Source organism: Abramis brama (assembly GCF_963993115.1).
Source record: "Abramis brama genome assembly, chromosome: 19".
NCBI classification, from domain to species: Eukaryota; Metazoa; Chordata; class Actinopteri; order Cypriniformes; family Leuciscidae; genus Abramis; species Abramis brama.
In genome coordinates, this window is record NC_139981.1 from 4136705 (window position 1) to 4155270 (window position 18566).

General features: G+C 37.4%; 2 protein-coding genes across 4 annotated transcripts in view; one reads left to right on the forward strand and one right to left on the reverse strand.

Annotated features, from left to right (window-relative positions):
- The first annotated feature begins 1431 nt into the window (after positions 1 to 1431).
- On the forward strand, positions 1432 to 13720 carry fndc5a (fibronectin type III domain containing 5a). Of its 3 annotated transcripts, none has more exons than XM_084092499.1 (6): positions 1432 to 1715; positions 5645 to 5760; positions 5890 to 6088; positions 6458 to 6547; positions 8036 to 8211; positions 10701 to 13720. In XM_084092499.1, the coding sequence occupies exons 1-5, from the start codon at positions 1643 to 1645 to the stop codon at positions 8173 to 8175; spliced, it is 618 nt and encodes a 205-aa protein (XP_083948625.1). In that variant the 5' UTR covers positions 1432 to 1642; the 3' UTR covers positions 8176 to 8211; positions 10701 to 13720. The 3 variants fall into 3 exon arrangements, with proteins under 3 accessions (XP_083948625.1, XP_083948624.1, XP_083948623.1); XM_084092498.1 differs by having other exon boundaries at positions 8036 to 8207; XM_084092497.1 differs by having other exon boundaries at positions 8036 to 8169.
- A 949-nt stretch (positions 13721 to 14669) lies between these two features.
- LOC311069910 (collagen alpha-6(VI) chain-like) overlaps positions 14670 to 18566 on the reverse strand; it is a 59855-nt gene continuing 55958 nt past the window's right edge. Inside the window, exon 42 of the mRNA XM_084093468.1 lies at positions 14670 to 15252. Within this exon, the coding sequence (XP_083949594.1) occupies positions 15053 to 15252 (200 nt within the window). The 3' untranslated portion in view covers positions 14670 to 15052. The remainder of the gene's footprint in view (positions 15253 to 18566) is intronic.

Sequence of the window (18566 nt, forward strand, 5' to 3'; positions counted from 1 at the left end):
CATTATTTACTAAGACTGCTGCGCTATTATTTGAATTAATTGTTTTCCACAGCAGTCTATTATTGTGCTATCAGCTTTTTCAGATAATCCGACCCTAGATGTATAAAATGAAAGTCGGTCACTTTACATGTCAGTCACTCTATAGAAGAGCAATATGGTCATATTTCGATATCAACTCTTTCCACGTTTTCACTGTTATACGGTATAGGGGGCGCTATTACACATCTTCTGAAAGAGTACTGAATCTCCTGATCAAAACACAGGCGAAGAAGAAGCAGAAACAAGTGATAGCATATCTGCATAAGTAAAATAACACGAACATCAAACATTAAACAGCATTTAAATAAAAACTGCCTAGTGTTACCAAATGAAATGTCGCCCAGGACAAGCTTTAGGACTGTGAAGCTTTGGGGGTGTTGATAGACTCAATCTAGGCCTACTCCATCTGTGTTTTGATCATCATTCTGAATCCGACCCAGACAGTCTTTGAAAAACAACGCTATTTTCTCAGCTTTTTGCTCAAAATGTAGTTTTATTTTTTATGAAACTCACCCACATCCAAGTGTTGATAAAAAAGGAATGCATGAAGTTAGAATAAAACTGGGGTTTTTGTTGTTGTTGTTGTTGTTGTTTAAAAGCAGAGGGTCTGTTCTTTATTTTGTATTTTCAATATATTTTATATATTGAATGTTCAGATATTCATACAATAAAATATTCTGGGGGCCATGAAACTTTTGTGAAAATGATAAAAAATGCTGGCGGTTGCTGGCAACTTTTTTTGTTAAAACGCTGGCATGGAAAGAATTAATATGAATTGTGCATGAATATGAATTGGGAATCCATAAGCATAATATAGATCTTGATTGGAAAATTGTGTGCATGTAAATGAGGTCAATGTAAGAACAAAGGGGTTAACAATTTAATGTTACCATTTTCTTCTATGCTACTATTTAAAATTAAATTAAATTAAATACTTAATCACTCCTTCTTTAATCGATTGGCAGATATCGATTACATAGACGCCTATGAAGGAGTGAGCCAGCTCTCAGGTTTCATCAAAAATATCTTAATTTGTGTTCCGAAGATCTAAAGTCTTACGGGGTTGGAACAACATGAGGACGAGTAATTAGCCTACTGACAGAATTTTCATTTTTGGGTGAGCTAACCCTTTAAATTAAAAAATATATAATTCAAATTATATCGCCAGATGACAATGGAAAAATGACCGATGAGTAACATAATGCGAATTTGAAAGAGACGCATAATAAGAATCAGAGTACGAGTGTGTGTGTGTGTGTGTGTGTGTGTGTGTGCCGATGAGAGAGAGAGAGAGAGAGAGAGAGAGAGAGAGAGAGAGAGAGAGAGAGAGTGTGTGTGTGTGATGCTACAGGCTCTCCACATTCTTTCTCTTCAGTCAGTCAGTCAGTCTCTTCAGGCTTGCATCAGGTAGCCTGCATGACAGCCGTATGAAAAAAAATCGCGAAGACAAGGAATGTCTCCGTTTAAATGTGTTCATATGAACATCCGCTGTTCTGAACGATGTAACTGAAGCAGAGCTGGTGTGTGGATCTGAAACACAGAGCTTCAGACATTCATCGACGTGAATGCGAGACATTCACATCATCCAGCCAGCGTGGAGAGGATGAGGAGGGTCTTCATGCCCACATCGATGCTCCTTCTGTTTAGCTGTTTCGGGGCGTCGTGGGTCTTGGCTGGTAAGTTTACAAGATTCCATGCCATTAAAACTAATGCATTTCTGGGGACTGTTGCACATCCCATTAATTATGACATCCGACGAGGCATTGTGGGCACATGTGGCATGTGTAATGATGTGATGTGGAGAGCCTGGGCAACACAGCAGACAATGTGCCTTGTGTAGGCTATTTGAAATTACGAATATTGTTTTTGCAGTATTCAATATTAAATATATTCATATTTTTTAAGAGTTTTCAGATTATTTGGCATGCAAATCTCTTAAAAAGTGCAATTAGAGAAAGACACTAAGTGATAGATGCATAAGTGATTCTGTCACCACCTAATTTTAGCAGGACACATTAATGCTGCACCATAAAGAAGTCTCCTCTAATGCAGCCAGAAGCAGCAAAATAATAAATCCAAACTACTACAACCTACTTCAACTTAATGGGCTATAAATTTTATATCTTAATGCACCATATTCAACCCCTAGTAAAGTGGGAAAAGCCATGAATCAGGATGTAAACAGGCTTTGGCAGCTGCAACCATCAGTTCCTTGATGCTTTTAAAGGCTCCAGTGACAGGAGGTTGAGCTTTCAGTAGAAAATACGTTGCGGGTTTACTTTAGGGAAAAGCATTAAACACTGAAATGAAACTGTGGCAGAGAAGACGAGAATATGCAAAAAATAGGCAAAAATAAAGGCCGAAGCACGTGGCTGAGCAAATCAGGTCAGCATAGTAAAAATAATATGATGTGATGAACGGCTTAAAGGAATAGTTCACCCAAAAATGCACATTATGTCATTATTCACTCACCCTCATGTCTTGTCATAAGCCAGTATGTTGTGAAACACAAAAGGAGAATTTGTGGTGAATCTCTTCCATAAACAGTTCATGCATTGCTATCAACACAAACTTGTTTCCATATAAAGTTAAAATATGCATTTTCCCTCACAAACACACACTCACACTCACTAGTACTGCAATGACAACTAGAGTTTTACAGTATCTGTTGAAACGGCACGTTTTCTTATAAAACGGATAGCTCCCATCATATTGCGACATTGCTTGACAACTATAAATAGCGTACAGCTAATGAACTATATTGTTTCATACCTATGAAACTGCCCTCACACGGTAAACCCACTGTAATGACTTCATGTGACTTATTAATTTTGTGTAAAACAGTTGCATAAACTCAAAAGAAATCTAACGGTTTATAGCGAGGCTTTGAACAAAATTAAAGTCAAAACCCTCAGAGGAACATTAAGTTGTTCACTCCAAAGCCTTCCTTCATTTTGTTCCTCCTTTGTTACAATCATCTTGATCTGTTTTCTAGATTGGGTCATTCTTTATTTTATACAGTCTCAATTGATTTTGTAAGGAGATTAAATTAAACAACCTAGAGCTTACCAGAATAAAATATATAACATCACCGTATTAAGCATGGCTATTTATTAAAAAAACACAAAAATCATTATCAATTTAAAGTGTGGTAAAATAATGTTTTGTAATGAATTTAATGCAGATGTCTTTAGATAGATATATCTATATTGTAATGATTTCTGAATCAATGTCCGAACAAATCACAATAAAGTGTACAAGTGAATGGAATTAAGTGTCAGGTTTATGTGTTCCAGCCCGTCTTCTACATCTATGTGGGGTGCTTCATTTATAATTCAACAGCATGTGAATGTTATTGCTCCCAGAATGCCTTTCTACAGCCAATAGAGAAGTCTATTTATTACAAGCACCAAACAGATGCACCATATCAAGTATGTCTTAGGGAGCTATTATGCTGAAACATACTCGACAGATGCTTCTAGCTACACAAGCTTAATTTTATGTGTCATCTTCTAAATATGTCAGAAGACAAATGCATGTATACATTTTCAGCATGCATTAGCATAAACTGTCACTTCCATGGTCATTTTTCAGTTTGAAGAGAACCATGGTCCAAGAGAAAGTGGTACAACTGTTTTCTCTCTTTCTTTAAAGGGGACCTATTATGTCCTTTTAAGTCTTTTATTTTTACTACTAGAAAAGGTTTTCATGCTTAAATGTTCAAAACAAACATGATTTTTCACATATTTTGACATTGGTGCAGCACCTCTATTTCCAGTCTGTCAGTAATGCTATGGCCACAAGTTCCATTGAACTCTATTAGTAACAACAGAACTTGTGATCATATTTGGCTTTGGGAAATGCACCCCTGTTTAGTTCCTGTCTCTATGAAGCCCCTCCTTTTGAAAAGCGCAGTGTGCTCTGATTGGTCGGCTGGATCAGTGTGTTGTGATTGGTCAACAATTCAAGTGTGTTTGGGAAATATCCCTCACCATAACTGACAGTTTCACTGCTAACTAACTCAACCAGGCCCCGTCCTTTTATTTTGCGTATGCCTTGGCCTGGAATTATTTAAATGATTAATATTGTGATGTGTTCGTTCCCTGAAGAAAACTCAGGACTACCATGGAGGCGTTTCAGGGAGTTCAGAAACAGTGACACTGATATATAGAATAACTCCCACTGGAGGGACTTTGCAGACCTTATTCAAGAGCAAACAGCAACATTACACACTAAGGAACGTTCGTGCATATAAGACATGTTAAAAAGCATAGAAGGAAGTCATAAAAGCCTTATGTACACACACTGTAAAAACAAAATTAAGAGTTGGAAATAAAATAAAGATCATTGGATAACATTTTACAAGAAAATGCTATTTTAATCTTTCTAATTCAATGTGCCGTTTCTTTGTAATTGTACTTCAGTTCCTGAATTCATGAAATTTACTTGCATTTCTGATTGAAAATAATCTTTTCAGTACGCAACACAGTAAGTAACATTTTTAAACTCTAAAAATAACGGCTTGCTGTTGAGCAAGACAAGAACCACTCATACTGATTCAGTGAGAGAGTGTTTAGAACGATTCAAATTTGACATTGAGTATTTGTTTCTAAGAGTCATTCATGAGTCGCACTACTCTGATCATAGTATTAATGAATACAGCTAGTGAAGACAAAATAGGGATGATTTTCCACACACACACACACACACACACACACACACACACACATATATATATATATATATATATATATATATAAAAAAAATATATAAAAAAAATCTCTCAAAAGATTTCTACATCTTCAAATGTTCACAGATACTGTAGTTCATAAAGGATAAAAATGCTGGGGGAAAAAGTGCATAGCTTCATTTTGGTGTTTCAGAGACCTATGCATAAAACATGAATGCAATCCATTTACACTTACTAAGATTCTCTGCTCACTGTAGCAATACACTACAAACAATTTTTGTCAATCACCTGACATGTAGGCACAGAGGGGCTTATATGCATAAAAAAAATTTTTTTTATCTGGGCCGCCATAAATCCTACTGGTGGGTGAGATTCTCGCACATCATCCCTCCAAACGACTTCATTACCACGTCCTCTATCTTCTAGAAATAGCATTTTAACCCAATGTGTGTGAAACAGTGGCGTCTAAACAGAGAAGAGAAAGAACGGCGCTTGAGCTCTCTGAAGCACACAGCACTCATTCAACAAACCTGAGAACACTTCAACATTCAGCAAACACACACAAACACCTACACGTTGTATTACAGGTCAACATGACGCAAAAGAGAACTATATGAGAACTAAAATAGCTAAAAGACTGGGATCTTACTCAGCAAAAAAGTCAAACTAAAAATTAAACTTCTATTTTTACTCATTATAAAGATATAAAAGTGAGATAAGTGTAGATAAATAAGAGCAGGAATGTGCATTAAAAAAATAAAAAGGGGTACATTTTAATGTAAGATCTGGAGAAGGTGTCTGTAGCTAAGTTCATGTCAGAGAGTAAGAACTTGAGCTCACTTTAACTGGATCAGAGGTCTGCTGTTGTGAAGATTATTTGAATGAAGCTTCTGGATTCCTCTCTGTTCTTCTCAGACAGTTTGGCTGCTCCAGTGAACGTGTCCATCAGAGATTTAAAGGGCAGCTCAGCTGTGGTGACATGGGACACCCCGGACGGAGAGCCAGTCATCGGCTTTGCCATCACACAACAGGTAATCAGAAGATGTGTGTGTGAGAGAGAAAGGAAAGGTCACACACTCAGCACTCATGTTCATTAGTAGAAAGCATCTCACAAATGAGAAAGCATTTGGTTAAATACTAGTTTTATCTATCCATAACAGAAAAAAGACGTTCGCATGCTGCGCTTTATCCAAGAAGTGAACACTACCACGAGGAGCTGTGCATTGTGGGATCTGGAGGCAGATACGGACTATATTGTGCATGTTCAGTCTATCAGTATAAGCGGACCGAGTCCCCTCAGTGAACCGCTGCATTTCAAAACCCACAAAGAAGCAGAAACACAGGCCTCTAAAAGCAAAGGTACTGACACAAACACTAATAAACACACATCGCCACAGTTTGAAATACATAGAGGTGCACAGCTACTGAATAAGTAGCTCTCTGATATAATCGTACAAGGGTTGCGCTTCACTGAAATTGTTTTTTTTTAAAGAATTTATAATGACTCCAATTTAATTCCTAAAAATTGAATTGAGATAGTAAACATGATGCAGAATTATATTAAACTGCTGTATGAGTAGATTCTAATAACTTTTCATTTTTCAGTATGAATTACTAATGAAAATGTGATCATACAAAATATGGGATAGTTATAAAACCATTAGGCCTAGACGTTATTTATTATCAATGTTTGACATACCACTAATAATGTCGTTGTATTCTTGCCAGACGAAGTCACCATGGAAGAAGTTGGGCAGAACGCTCAGCTCAGGGCTGGAGAGATCATCATCATTGTGGTGGTTCTGATCATGTGGGCAGGTGAGCTCTGGACAATCACAACATCTCTCAAATCTGGCTTCAATCCACGTCCATGAAGGCTGGAAAACATTACACCACTTTCCCCCCGCTTTACAGTCTGGAGGAGTAGTTTCTAGCTTTAGACAATCTACCACCAGTATTTTCTGTGAATGTGCGAGACTTCCGATTCATTAGAATTACAAAGTGTAGAAACCGATCAAAGCATTTGTGCTACAAACCATTGTGTTTATGATTATGATAATATATTGAAATCATATGATAACAATAAAGTTTGCCATATAAAGCAGCATAATGAACACATTCATATGGCCACACCCACTCTTTCATAAAAAATATACTGTTATAAAAATCATCCTAAATTCAAAAGAATAGCTCTCCACACCACAGCTATAACAGCACAGAGTAGCGATATCATTGGAATCACTATTTTTTAGCTGGAAACAACATTGACAACCAATCAGAATCCAACAGACTTATGCAAATGTCGGAGATCGTGGAAAGGCAGTGTTTTGCTTTTAGCAGTTTTTCTCTACAATATCGGCAAGATGCCCAGTGTTTTAATTCGTTTGGTGTATTCCAGCCTTTAAAATACACATTAACTGCAACCATATTCCATATGGAACACAATCAGTTAATAGACAACAGGGATTACAATCACATGGCTAAATGAACAGCACATTGAGAGAAACAGCATTTATCTATCCATCTTATTTTAAAACGTGGAAGCAAACTATTTTCTGTGAATGCGCGGACTTCTAATTCATAGGTAAATAACTAGAAGAACAACAAAGTGCAGTAAATGTTAAAACTATTTGCGCTACAAGCCAGTGTGTTTGTGATTACGATAATACGTTAATCAGAGTGTCTATTTACACCAAGTGCAAATACCTTCCTTTTTGGCAGAATATATTTACACTTACGCCCACCATTACCTGATTGAAATCTGTTGTGGCGTAGATAATATAAGATGGGTGGCTTTAGCTTTTGGCACTACCGACCCATTCGAATCCAGCTTTTACCAAAATCATTCTTCTCCCTTTTCCCGTCGCTTATCACCTCGGAGTGGCATTTATTTTAAATAACAATCAAGAAAAGTACAAATAAAGTGCCTAACTGGTATTTAATAGTGGGAATAAAGTGTTTAACAGGTGGGGGTGGGAGTAGATGTAGGGGAGGTGATGCCAAGTACAAGTAATGTCCCATAAGGCAGCATCCATTTATGGTTTTAATAAATATAATCATATACGCTGAATATGTTGTTATTATTGCATCGAGTTTTATAATGTACTAGAATACACTGAGGTGTAAATACTATCTGCCACAATTTGCACTAATTATACCATTTTGCATTTAACAACTATTTACACTTGGTGCAAAGAAAAAACTTTTATTTGCTCTTTACACTTTGTGTAAATTTGTGTTACACTTAGTGTAAATAGCATCTGACACTATCTGCATTCGGGGTGCGTGTCATTTTGTCTCTTTCAGGTGTGATCGCGCTCTTCTGCCGCCAGTACGACATCATCAAAGACAACGAGCCAAACAATAACAAGGACAAAGCCAAGAACTCGTCTGAGTGCAGTACGCCTGAGCATCCGTCAGGGGGTCTGCTGCGCAGTAAGGTATAACCACCACCCAAAGAGAGTCCAGACCACACTAGGCAGGTGAACCGTCCTGAATTATAACTCCTGCCAAACTCTATTAACATTTCATTTCATGTCTAAAAAAGACAATATAAGCATCATTTTCTCAGTAAACATTATATATAAAGTCTTATTTTCATAGGATTAGCTATAAATGCACTTGCCATAATGCAATTTGGTAGCAACTTGTCCATTCTACTAACTATAAGTAACTCTGCAACTACATGTCACTAACTCTCTTTAGAGTATTAGTAGACTGTCTGCTTAATATCTGCTAACACTTCATTCTGATGCTCCTAAACAGACATTCTACTGACTATAAATTTGCAAGTACATATCAACTTATTCTACTAACCCAAACCTAACAGTCTACTAATACTCTAGTCTAACGAGAGTTAGTTGACATGTAGTTGCAAATTAAAGAGAGTTAGCTGACATGTACAGTAGTTGCAAAGTTATATTTCATTTCATTTCATTTCATTTATTTGTTTATTTTACAGGGACAGTGCTCATTGATTAACAGTAAAATAACTGTAAATGAGCCAGAGTTAGCTCAACAGGCTAATTTTCATCTGTTGTCCCTGGTCAGTTATTATAAAGGCAACCTAAAATCAGCATATAAAAAACATAGAATGACTTTTTACAGTCCACAAGTAATAACAACATAGAAAAGTAATAATAAAACAGATACAACACACCACAATAAGTAACAAGCAACGTTAGCACACAATATAGGCTAAAACATAATGAGAAATTTCACAAGTCTGACACAAGACAATCTGCTAACAAGCAACAATTCTCAGTAGACAGTCAGTAGTCTAATGTGCACATATCTATCATATCATAACCTTATAGTTCTGTCAAGTCAAGTCAAGTCATCTTCATTTATATAGCGCTTTTAACAATGTAGATTGTTCCAAAGCGGCTTTACAGTGATAATAGGAACTTAAAGTAACAGAGATTGTTTTGGCTTTAAAGCAGCTCTGTCATGACAACTCTCTTGAGTGTTTGGCATGTAAATGAGGAAACAATGTTGATATATTTGGTCTTGGCGGAATAGATCTGCTACACTGCTGCTGTGAGCAAGTAAGACATGCCGCTGCTGTACAATTTACAGGTGGAGCTGGGGAAGGTGGAGGGCTTCTGAAAGCGCACTGCATCAGCTACAGCAAATGCTGACCAAGTATTTGAAGGTTGAGCAGTGAGCTCATTGGCTGCTGATATAGCAGGAACCAGTCAGCTGTGCCCTATAGAGAACGATGTGATTGCAAGCAGATTGAGTTAAAGACCTATCAGCCTGCGCCATCTAGAGTTTCATTTCAGAACTTTGTTTTTATGCTGCCTTCGCGTGCTATCGGAGTAAATGTAAATGTAAATTTCCTAGTTAAAAATTGGACATGAACGCCCTCTCAAGCTCAGGGATAATTTTGATTCCCAATTCCCCGAGTTGGGTGGGCTATAAACTTTAAACTTTGCGGAGGGGAGAACGATTGCTGCTGTGACTGGTGTTCTTTATTTGTTTTTCCACAAAAGCTACATCACCTTTTCTTTCTGTTAAAATAGTGGGTTACACTTTATTTTAAGGTGTCATTGTTACAGTGTAATTATATATTTAAGTACTGAGTAATATTAAGCAACTACATGTACTTACTATAGGGTTATGGTAGGATTAGGATTTGGTTGAGGGTTAGTTGCATGTAATTATGCATAATTTACATAATGTATGCGTAATTATGCATAATTAACTAAATTAGCCTACTATGGTAAGTACATGTAACATATGTAACAAGAACACTGTAAAATAAAGTGTTACCAAATAGTGCATATTTACATATATGAATAATCATTTGAAGCATATTGTATGTTTCACACGCATCGAAAATTACCTGTATTTGACCGAAATTCCAGAATTGTCAGCAAGCTGACTATAGCTATACTTCAGCTGACTATGACTATAGCGCGGTGATTGTTTGTATGGTTGTCAATGAATGTGGAGCACTAAATATAATTATTGCTTTAAGATTTTCCCAAGAATAAGCCAGATGTCGTCCATGATTCCTATTCTTACCGACAACAAAGAACTTGAATGCGATCAGCTCGTAATCTTAGCTTCAGAAGCGGGAGGAAGGACATTTCCTGAATGCACAAGAAGGCAGCATTAGTAGAATGTCTAAAGTGGACTATCGAAATAAACGTTTACAGTACATTTGATTTCAATAGAGCATTACATCACCTAACATAACATCACATCACACATAACTATAAAAGACTAAACTGCTGTATTTTTTTAAATCAACACTTCAATATTGAATTATATAAAAAAAATTTTTTTATTAACAATCATCTTGCATGGGATTGGACTAAATATGATACGGTTTAAAATAATTATCATGGAATAGGGTTTAATTATGTTGCCATCCCTTCGCCTCTTTCACCATTACTCCACCATGTTCTGTGTTGAACGCTCGAATCCTCTCACTAACATTAGACATCTGCTTCCATCTCCACAGTTCCCCAAGAACAACAATAACCGAACGCCATCTGTGAACATTATCAAAGTGTGACAGGAATTGTTATGAGTTTTAAAGGATTCTGCTTTTACCATGGGGCTACAGAATGGCGTATGTGCTCATCCTCAAAACAGAAACCAGGAATTTGGGAAGATTCCTGATGACAGCTGGAATAATCCTGCGGGCACAGCGAGCGCCTGAAAGGTGAACTTTTTTCTCCAGCAGTTTCTCGGAGACAAGGCCAAATGTGAGGCTGTTCGAGGACAGGAGAAAAGCCTCTGAAAGAAAAGCAGGGGGAAAAGATCCTCTCTTTATCACTTTACAGACAACTGAGATGCGCACCCATTCAGAACCACTCTCTTTTAAACTCGAAAACATTGAGCCTTGCTTCTTTATCTGGTTTTCTCTTTACCCTTTTCAAATGGCATGATCCACATTCTGCTATCCAATGGTGATGAAGGCTTTTATAGTAAAGTACATCTGTAGTAAGCAACTAAATGGTGGACATACACTGGGGTTCAAATGTCTGAAACCACATTTAAAATACCAGATAAACCTGGAAATCAATAAAGTTGAAATAATTCAAACAAAGTTATAATGAAGTGAATGAGAAATATTTAAGATTCTGAACAATTTCTAGACAAATTTGTGATATTAATCATGTAACTCTTTGTAGAGACAGTCAGATTTGACTTACATTGAAGCTCAGTGTTGTTATTATTAACTAAAACTATTACAAATTATTTCTGGTAATTGAAATAAAGTTGAAATAAAAAATAAATATTAGATGCATACTTACAAAACTTACCGAAATAAGTTGAAGTACTAAAATTAATGAATAAAAAATAAGAATAGAAATGGACAAATTTCTTAACAGATCTTATAATAATAAATAAATAAAAGAAAATTCTAAATATTAATAAATACTAAATTAGCATATAAATAATACTAAAATCAAGCGTGGCGTCAGTTCTGTCAGGTCATGTTAGTCAAGCTCGCATCAGTTGACTATCAGCTGATCCACATTAATGATATCTGTAATACATTCATGTTGGTTCTGTTCTGTTAACCCTAAGGGTTATTTTATTAATCAATAATAATTAATAAGTTGATAAATAGGTAAATTGCTGGTCTCCCTGCTCTTATCAATGCTAGGCTGCATGGATGCGCAGGGAGTTCTTGTCCAGAACAGAACCGCCAATCCTAACTGTAATAATTGTCAAGCGTATTTGGCGATAGTGCTCCTGACAGAAATAACACTGCTCAATATTATCAAACCATGCTGGAGAACATGGAATTTAATAAATAAATAAACAAATAAATAAATAAATAAGAAAACATGATTTTACTAGTGGTCTCAGACTTTTTGGACCCCACTCTATAAGATCAGAGAAATGGTCAGAGAAATTACTGATAAACAGTCCGGAATATTAATGTTTCACATCAAGATCCTCCAAGGATTCATCAAGCGTTTCTTTGCCCAAACATTTTCATTCAGAAGCGTTTATCCACAGAATAAGGTGGCTTATTTTTGAGAGATGAAAGAATATTGTATTGAATAAGTAAATCATTTTACTTTGGTTTCAGCATATTGAAGAGACTTTTACTTCTATTGATTGTGTTCTTGTTTACACCTGCAGAGATACTTGACAAACAAAACTGATATCCTGAAGATACTTTAAAACTGTAAGCCACTCATAATTTAAAATAGATGGAATTCAGTAACCTAAAGCTACTGAAAAGTTCATTCAGTTCATTTAAGCTTGTTAAGCTTAAAATGAATAATTTAATCAGATCTGTATTTGTTCTGGAACAAAAACATTAAGGCGATTTAAATTAATGAACACTCTCGATTAAATATGAACAGATACATTTCCACTAAATACAACAACAAACTAGAATACAGTCATTATAACCAAGTTAAAAATTGGTTTAAAAACATTTAACCAAATATTTCACTATTAAAGAAGCACTTAAAATGCCATGCAGGGGCTGCACTAAAGGAATTCACTGAATACACTCCAATGTTAGGAGAGTGTGTCTGATTATGGGTGATATAATAATGTGATAAAAAAACAAATGTGGGGGGTTTTGTTATACTGCCTTGATACTTGTACAGAGCAGCTTGTTTTTTGAAAAAACTACACTTTTGAAACCAGCTGAGCTACTGTCATGGTACTGAAAAACATGAATTGACAAACAAAGTACCAATTACTGCTAGATACTACACTATTATCATATTTTAGTTTGGTTGTGTATATTTCCTCAGACTATATATAGTGTTTATTGTTTAATAAAAGGTATTGTAGTAGTAGGGCTGAGTGCATTAAACATTGTAAAGGGCCGGTTCCACACAGACCGCATTTTTGCTGTTAAAAAAACCGAAACAGAGATCAGTGTAATTAAAGAAAAAAACACAAAGTCTAGAGAACATTTCTTTTTTAGAATGTCGTTTCATGTCCGAGAAGCTGCAAAATGGTTAAAGACGTCCATCTAGTATGTTTACATTGAAAAACTATGGAAAAGTAGAGCAGTGGAATGTAAAAACGCGTTCTATGTGAAAGGCCCCTCTACTTTTTCTCATTATGATATCAGTCCTGGTGTCAGCCATTTTAAATGGCGTGAGAAAGAAATTTTTTGTTGATGAATGATAGAACGTTCTCTGTGGACTGGCAATCAGAGAGCTTCTGTTTAGTGCTAATATGATGTTTCTCTTAAGGACATTCCCTGTGCTTTCTCAACGTCTCTTAGGGAGACTATCCTCCTCTCTAAACAAGGGCTGAACATGCTTCACATCAGCAATAATACCATGGGGGATTCTGACCGGCCTCCAGGATTGCACTTAAACTGACAGGAAAGTTAATGGTGGTCAAAAACATTGTGGGATTCAAGTTAACGGACTGAAATCACTGTACTACGTTCTCAATTTTACTGTGTGCTTTTACCACACTAACCTGAACCTGTTGATTGTCATTAAATCTTATGAAATGGAATTGAAAAAGTCTTTTGTGCTGTTACTGTGACACCTCATAAAGCTGAATATAGAATAGCAAAGCTAATGACAGTGTTCACTCCCACTGTCAACCTATAAGCTATAAACGGTTTACTTTTAGTTGTCTCTGCATATTAAACCAAGTGGTGCTCACTGAGGAGCCAAATTACATCCAGGCCATGGGTTGAGCTTGACCTAGTCCAGCTCCACCTCTGTGGATCTAATGGGTGGAGGGATGGAGTTATGGGTGGGGTTAGTTAGGGTATGGCCAGACCTTCTTGCTCCACCCATTAATCCCAAATTACATCTAGAGAGGCAGAGCTGGACTTCACGCTCAACCCATGGCTCTGCAATGAGCAGCCTCTTTATTAAACTGGGATAGGAAGAAAGTATTTGAACATTTAGAAACACACTTCAGCTTTTAACATGGGACAGCACCCCCACCCCCCACCCCAGGCATCTAAACCCTCAGAGACTCACTGAAGCAAAAATGTTTTAAGAAATTAAATAAATATGGTTTACGCCTACGTGCAATAGCAGATCAGACTATCAAGTGTTTTCATTTTGGCAGGAAAATTGGGTTTTTCTAGCTGTTACTGACTGTTTTGGATGACCTATAATGTTTTTCTTTTTCAAGTCCCAATGTTTAGTTGGTCTCAATTCCCAGTTTTCTGATTTTATATCCAGTGGCTTTCCAGAAACTCTTTTTAGGAGGAAGATAATATCAATATCAATACTTGCCAAATAGTAGAGCATATCACAAGCAACGGCAAGGCAATGGGTTCAATTCCCAGGCCAAGTGAGGACTGATAGAACCTTGAATGCAATGTAAATGGTATGTGAGGGTTAAACAAACAGTTTGTTGTTTAGTGCTTATTAAACATCATATAGCCTGAAACGTGCATTAAAGACTACTTTGATTATAATTGTCAAAATGTAGTGACTCCTAAAATAGAAATGAAGTACAACATATTCTTAATTTCATAATATTTTTATTCCACTTAACAGTGTCTTTAATAAAGCATGGCCAGTCCAACTCAAATATTGAAATTCAGGTTTTATAAGGTGATCAAAAAAGGTTTATGTTAAAGGTGAAGATGCCTTTTCTGCACCACTAATAGCACCAAATTGCACTCTGTTCATGTAAGCTGTCCAAAAACATTGTCTTAGCCAATGACTTGAATGATTCTTAAATCATTAGGCCTGCATTAACTCATCTGAACAAATACATTTAGCTAAAACTTCAAGACTTGTCTCTAGGGCTGCCAATTGATAATCAATGATGAGAATACGATCATGAATACAGAAGCTGCCAAAAGTAGATAAATGGATTTTGCATTCATTGGAAATTCATTAGATATCACAGTTTAGATTTGTTAGGAGATACTTTTTTGGCCCTGAGACAGCGATTCTCACAGTCCTCCGGAGTGTTGAACCGGTTGCTGTTCCCTCCACAGCCTCCATACCAGAAGTGGGCGCATTCACCACTGTGGACGTTGAAGAACCATTTCATCGCAAAGTCTGAGCAAGTTCCTGGGTCATACTCAAGCTGGCAAATGTCTGAGCAAAAAGAAAACAAAACTGAGTTTTAATGAGGTATTTTAGCGCATCTTATTCACAAACCACCCACAGACAAACTTAACTGGGTGTTACAGTGTACATGTTGATATTGTGAGTATTGAAGTTATTATTTTGACACTGCTGCATGGATATTGAGTTCTGCACTCATTTTGTTACTTAATTTGCATAACTGTTTTAGTGAATCAAGGATGCAAAATGTTTTATTTTATGGTTTGGTCTTAAAATCAACACTTGTCAAGCGCAAAATGTGAGCACTGTTCGGACGCCCTTGCTTACTGCTCCGCGCTTTGCTCTATCGCTTTTACATTTTATCTCCTATATTTTTATATTTTATTTCCTTTTATCACCTAATTTTAACTTCAGCAAATCAGCACAGTGCTCATACGACAAAGTTTTGGATTACTATTCTTTTACCCGACCAGCTACTATACTATTCTTTTACCCGACCAGCTTACATTCCGGGAAAGGAAAACACAACTGCCTACAAGGATAAGAGAAAATGCCTCTTCTGGTTCAAGAATCTACTTGCTGCACCAACTGCCACAGACTTTTACAAAGGATTGCAGTTCTTGAAACAAAGTTACTTACGGGACCACCAAACCAGACGGAGCACACAACAGAGCTTTATCATGGACACCCTCAGCATATAGCCGGTGAGTCCCATGAAACTAGTGCTCCTCGACAGGTAGAGAAACAAGCCGATCGACTTACAAATCGATGGCACAAACAGGGAGCGAGACCCAAAGGCACTCGAGACATCAGATTGTCACGAGCATCACATATTGCCGCAGTAGCATCCTCTACCCCAGATACAGCTCTGACAAGGATTGCAAACACTGGTCTCCTACCACCGCCTATACATCTTGAGAACAGATTTGAAGTACTAATGAATGTAAATGAGGAATCCCCAAACGTGATGAATGTGATCGAAAACAGACTGAATGGGCCAGTAGCTAACATTGATGCTAACTGGCGCTCAAGGTCGAGCAGACAGCGGCACTCAGCTCAGAGCGCTGCCGAGCCCAGGACTCTGATAGTGGGGGACTCCATAATCAGAAACATTAGTGGCAGGGATACAACAACGTGCTGCCTTCCACAAGCAACAACTTCTGATATAAACAGGGAACTTCAGAACATTCTGATGAAACATAAGACTGCAAATCGACTCATCATTCATGTGGGGAAGAATGATATTCATAAAGAGCAGTCAGAACTCCTTAAGAAGGATTTCAATGAACTTTTTGAAACACTTAAAAGACTGAAAGTTCAAACATTCATCAGTGGACCACTCCCAGCAAGAGGAACAAACAGGTTTTCACAGTTGCTTGGGCTAAATACATGGCTGCAAAAAACCTGCAACATAAAAGGAGTAAACTTCATTGACAATTTCAATCTTTTCTGGAGTCAGAGACAACTTTTTCATCGGGATGGCCATCACCCAAACAAACTTGGTTCAAGAGTGTTAAAGGACAATATCTACTTCTCCCTCAATCATCCTTCTGCAGTGTGTGCCAATCCACTCAATCTGAACGGCACACACACACCTGGACACAGTATGAATGACCACGGGACTTCACTTCAGCAGCAAAATGGACATGCGGTTGACATATCACACAAGGACAATGATAACACCACTCCGCCACAACAACCTCTGCTCACGGACTCAATCTCTGCTGAACCCTGCCCACAGAGCTCACCACAGACAGAAATATCAGAACTGCTCGAAGATTCAGCACCCAAGGACGACTTCCTGGAAAACAGCCAGGGAAGCCAGGACAGCATATCACAGCCTCCAATAACACCAGAGCAACAGCCCCTTTCACCAGACACTTTTTCCCTCTCTCCAGCATCGCCACTAATGTGCTTCTCACAGAAAATGGAAGAACTGGTGTATGCTGGAACCAAACTATCCCACTATTTTGCTGCAAGCCCCCAGATACCAACCAAAAAACGACAGGCACCGCTACCACCAAAGCCTGCGGGCCCAGCTCGCCCTCCCCCTCCTGTGAGAGCTCTTCGGCCTCTGCCACAACGCCAGGGCCCACACCCTCCTCCATCTGCTCGAGGTGAACCAAAAACAACTGATACCAGCTCTCAGTGATATGTGTCGGGTCCCCGCTATGATAACAGTAACTTTCTCAAATGTTTACAGAACAAGCGGGAACCCAGTGTGCCTGTATCTTTCTCTATTGCTGTTCTATTACAAGATAGAAAGTCTAAGGCCTTCAATAGCCGTACAGCAAACCAAACTAATCTGGTGCCTATTACACGTCAAACTAAGATTGATGTGGGGACAAAAAGTAAGACTGTTAAGTTAGCACTTTTAAACATTCGTTCACTTAAAAATAAATCACTTCTAGTCAATGACTTAATAACCACAAACAACCTGGATTTTATGCTTCTAAATGAAACCTGGCTAGAAGACAGCTGCAGTGCAACAATCCTCAATGAAGCAGCCCCTCCTAACTTTACTTTTATGAGTGTCTGAAGAGCTGTTAAGAGAGGTGGGGGTCTAGCTGCTCTTTTTAAAGATATCTATCAATGTAAGCAAATATAATTTGGGAATTACCCTTCTTTCGAATATCTGGGTATTGTGTTAAAAGGTGCTCCACGCATTTTACTTATCATTATTTACAGGCCTCCAAAATACTCTCCAGCCTTTGCTGAGGACTTTACAGAACTGTTATCAACAATTACCTCAGAGTTTGACTGTTTTGCCATTGCTGGAGATTTTTAGATTTAGATTTAGATTTTTAGATTTTTAGATTTTTAGTGCAGAAAACAATATGGCAAAAGAAATCAATACTGTTTTAAAAACTTTTGATCTGACTCAGCATGTACATGGACCCACACACAATCGCGGACACACTCTAGATTTACTTATCAGTAAGGGTCTAAACATTTCACTGATTGTTATTAAGGATGTAGCACTGTCTGATCATTTCTATATTTTCTTTGATATATTGATCTCTCCTGCCACTGAAGCTAGATCTGTGTCTGTCAAGAAGAGATGGTTAAACGAGAACACTAGTGTACTATTTATGAAGGCTATATCCTTAACACCAAGCATATCTGCAGACTCTGTTGATTTTCTCCTTGATTCTTTTAACTCAAAAGTTAAAAGTGTAATTGATGATATTGCTCCTGTGAAAGTCAGGAAGAAGAGTGGCAGACAAAAAACACCTTGAAGAAACTCAACAGCAGTGCAAAATATGAAAAGACAATGCAGAAAAGCAGAGTGCATGTGGCAGAAGACAAAACTTGTAGTCCATTATAACACCTACAAAGACAGC